At 33.8% G+C, this 4,392-nt stretch overlaps 1 protein-coding gene across 1 annotated transcript; it reads right to left on the bottom strand.

Moving 5' to 3' along the window:
• Positions 1-555: 555 nt before the first annotated feature.
• LOC108861133 (cytochrome P450 78A9) lies at positions 556-2,717 on the bottom strand. The gene is made up of 2 exons (XM_018634959.2): positions 1,678-2,717; positions 556-1,466 (listed from the first exon to the last, which is right to left on the bottom strand). Exons 1-2 carry the CDS (start codon positions 2,653-2,655, stop codon positions 846-848), a joined length of 1,599 nt encoding a protein of 532 aa, XP_018490461.1. The 5' UTR covers positions 2,656-2,717; the 3' UTR covers positions 556-845.
• Positions 2,718-4,392: the final 1,675 nt, after the last annotated feature.

Here is a 4,392-nt window from a genome sequence, read left to right on the forward strand (position 1 = left end):
TCTTTAGTTTGATCTCATCGTTAATAAGATAATAATTTGAGAAAGACAATCTTTCGAGAGTCTCTTTTCCTACTCCAGTTTCTTCTTTGAGATGCCAAGTTTGAACACTTCCTGGAGATTTTTTTTATCTTTTCTAGAGATTTACAGGTTAGTTTTCTCATCTGGATCATTTGATTTAAATGAATCGATGAAAGAAAGAATCTTTAGAATTCTATATTCTGGCTATATGAAAATAATATGTAATTCGAACTCTCTTTGTGTATAAAACTTGTTTCATTAGCATGAATTGGTATTAGCCTAATGAATCCACCATCTCCAATATTGTTATGTGTCTTGTCGGACTAAAAGTAAATTAAAATTAATACACATATTTGACGGGAATGAGTTTGTTTATCTGTATGTTCAGGGGAGGAAAGAGTGTTATACTTTTTTGCATGTAATCGAGGAAGTGTTCGCGTTCAAGCAAAGAACGTTTCCCGTAATTACGAAGTTATTATTAACCATAGTATATTAATTATGTTTTTTTATATTAATTATGTTTTCAAAAGATAAACATTCAAACGAGTTAATTAAGTAGTAATATTATGAGTTGAAAAGTGAAAACTACATATAAGTTGCAGTATCAACTATTGTTTCTGTGACATCCAGATAGTATTGATTAATGTTTTCATTATATTCACAATACATACACTCGTCACACAACCACACACGTTACGTATTAAGAAAGTGTTCATAGCCTTCTTTTTTCATAGCCTGTCTTCCTTTAATTTTCTTTCTTTATTTTCTTTTATGCCTCGCACACTAGCTTCTTTTTCCTTCAGTGTATAACAATCTTGTCATGCGCTTTAACCGCGCCTGCCGCGCAACTTAACCGCAAGAGGATTAGACATCTCACACGAGAGCCTCAGTTTCTCGGACAAGTCGACCGTCTTTTCGTTGGTAGGTGCAAGCCACTCAAACTCGTGCAAGAGCGTCGCAATCCAATACATCACGGTGGACAAACCAAGGTTCTTTCCAGGGCAGACCCGACGACCTGACCCAAACGGTGCTAGCCTCAGATCCGACCCAAGAACCGAGAACTCAACCGCACCTTCCTTTGCTACAAACCGTTCAGGTTTAAAATCCAGCGGATTTTCCCACACTTGTGGGTCATGTGCTATAGCCCACATGTTCACCATTGCGGTGGTCCCTGCCGGTACACGACGGCCGTCAATGATCGTGTCTGTGATTGCTAAGCGGGCCCACGACAGAAGTGGGCCTGGCGGGTGAAGCCTCAAGACTTCTTTCACAACAGCAGTCAGATATGTAAGAGACGCCACGTCAGATTCTTCCACGGCTCTTGATCTTCCCACGTTCTGATCAAGCTCGCTGTGAACCATTGACTGAACATCTGGATGAAGCACCATCCTAGCAAGAATCCACTCAATCAATACCGCCACCGTATCAGTTCCTCTGAATATCATTTCCTGTAAAATCCACAAAAATGTAAATACTTGAGAATAATTATTCATGTTGTCACATAGTTGCATTATTTAATTAATAAAATAATAATTTTGTTAAGAAAACTAATCCTCCAAACAAATTTATTAAAAATGATTTATTGTTTTTTGTCTATTTTATTAGTATTTTTAACAGTGTCTATTTTATTACACGAAGTTAAAAAAGACATGTACGTACCCAGAGAACGGCGACCATATCCAGGTCGGATAACTTATCCGAACCATCAAGAGAGAGCAATACGTCAACGAAGTCACTAGGCGAGTCACGAGTTTGAGCACGGTGGTCAGAGATAATCCGGTTCACGAACCGGTTTACTTTAGGTACAAGATTAGAACATCTAGAGCGGATTCTTTGAGGATCAAATTCCGACAGCCACGGGAGATGATCGGTCCAGTTAAGTGTTCCGAGTAAATCATAACCTTCTTCGACCAAACCACGAAGCCCATTCACTTCATCGTGCTCATGCTCAAGCTCGTACTCTTTTCCGAAAACAGAGCACATCATGTTATTAAGCGATGCCGTTTTGATCAAGTCACGAGCAAAACAGAGTCCTTCGTTGCTGCTACTCTGTTTTTCGAGACACTTGACGATCTGATTCGCGATCACACGTCTCTGCGTTTCAGAACGTTTGATCTGTTTCGGGCTGAAAAGATGATTAGACGCGATTTTCCTCAACGTTCGCCAGTAAACGCCGTAAGGAGCAAAACCGATAGCCCGGTTAAACATAAGGGAATACGCTGATTCCTTAACCGGACGGTCAGCGAAAACCGGACTGTTGAGAATCTCTTTAGCTACATCAGGGTTGCACGTGACGATCACGCGAGTATCACCCAAGCTAAACGCCATTAAACGTTTGGCTCCGAATTTCTCCGCGGTCGCGGCTATGCAGCGGTGAGCTAAAGCGTTGGACATGAGAGAGATGCTTCCGAGAAAAGGTAAGCCTCTTGGTCCGGGAATCACGGCAGTTTGTTGACGGCGATGGAAAAGGTATTTTCCCCATGCGGGTCCTCCGGGATGAGACCAGTAGAAGAGAGAGACCGCGAGGCAAGCCATGGAGGCTACGAGAAGAGATAAAGCAAGATGGGTTTGGCTAAGGAGGCTACATTTGGACAAAACAGCGAAGAGGAAGCTGCTTGTATCGAGCTTGGTAGCCATGGAAGCAGAGAAAGAGATATAAAAGGTGAGTGGCTTTTTTGCTGTGGGGTTTGAGATGAAATGCTGCCTTCAGGTGTTTATATAGAGGAAAATGGGAAGTCCCTCTTGTCAATTTATAAAGATTATTTCAGAAACTATAAATTATTTCATTATTTCATTATTTTATATTATATATATGTATATTTATATTCCAAAGGGAATGTTGTCTTTTGTATTAGATAGGAAATGTTAAGATGCGCGTCTGCGTAGAATGAATAAAATAAGAAATATATTAAATAATTGAAAAGTTAGTTAATATCTTTATATATAATTAAGTTGGTGTGTTTTGATCACTCTTATTTATTTACAATCATTTTATGGTAAATAAAATCAAAATAATCATTTTTATTTTTTACATGTTGTATAATAAATTTTTTATATTCATATAAAATCTTATGATCATTTGTGATCATTTGTATCTTTTTTAACAATTGATACAAAAGAATTTAGTGTGGACTTTTAATAATATTTGTTAACAATTTGTTAATTCTCCATCATATTTTTTCAATTTTTATATCATTAAAATATATTAAATAATCAAATAACTCATATAATAAAATTTGGATGTTCCGTATATGTTATATTTTGAATTAAAAAACGACTATAAACTACTAAAACTGTTAAAAAACTCACACAGAAAATTTTACGATCAATAGTTCACAAGATATAAATGATAATAAAAACATATGAGCATGAAGTATTCTTTAATAGATTTTGAGATTCAAATATATATTTATTTTAATATCTTTTAGATCAGATTATATACTATATAAAATAAAAATATTTTAATTTCAAAATGAACAAGTAACGAAAAGTTGATATTTTAATTTCGAAATTTGCATTAATTTTTTTAAAAATAATTATAAATTAATAAAATTATTAAAGAGCGAAATATAACTTTTTTATGAATGGATTTAAAAAGATACAAATGATTATAATATGAGTATGAAACCTTATTTATTAGATAATCATAATAAAATTGCTATATATATGTTAATATCATTTAAAGTTAATTATATATTATATAAAATAGAAAAATGATTGTCTTGATTTATTTATCAAAATATGATTGTAAAAAGTGATTATTGTTTATTTAAAAATGATTTGCATCGAATATTGAAATTTGCATTAATATTTTTAATGTTTGTACTTCATCTGTTTTACCATCAGTATTGTACTTTATACTTGATGTATTTTGCTTTTGCTTGCTTGAAATATGCAAATTACATAATTCAAAACTGAGCTTGTAATTTCTTCACCTATTAGCTACAACTTTGCGTATTAATTTACATGTTCTAAGCATTACAGTTATCTTTTAAATGTAAAACAGCTATAGCAGGAAAGTAACATATGACAAAAAATGCAACAGAAAAACAAAGCAAAACATTTTGAAGATATCACAAAATCTTCGTTTTCTTGAGGTTTACCATCACATTTTGTGTTGTGAATTATGTGGGTGCTGCTAATTGTTTTAATTGATTAATCATAAATCAAATCAACATTTTATTTTAGGAAGTTTTTTTGGTAAAGAGAGACCTTTCAGCCACAAGAAAAAAGTTGATTAAATGCCGTCAAAATAAAGTTGATTAAATACAATGAATTAAAGACTATTTATTCACCAATCTATTAGACAAATACACATCAAAACCTAAAAGTACAAATATTTAAAGTGATTAAGATTTCATACCACTTACAAAA

The sequence above is a fragment of the Raphanus sativus genome, chromosome 5 (assembly GCF_000801105.2).
Source record: "Raphanus sativus cultivar WK10039 chromosome 5, ASM80110v3, whole genome shotgun sequence".
Classification (NCBI taxonomy): Eukaryota; Viridiplantae; Streptophyta; class Magnoliopsida; order Brassicales; family Brassicaceae; genus Raphanus; species Raphanus sativus.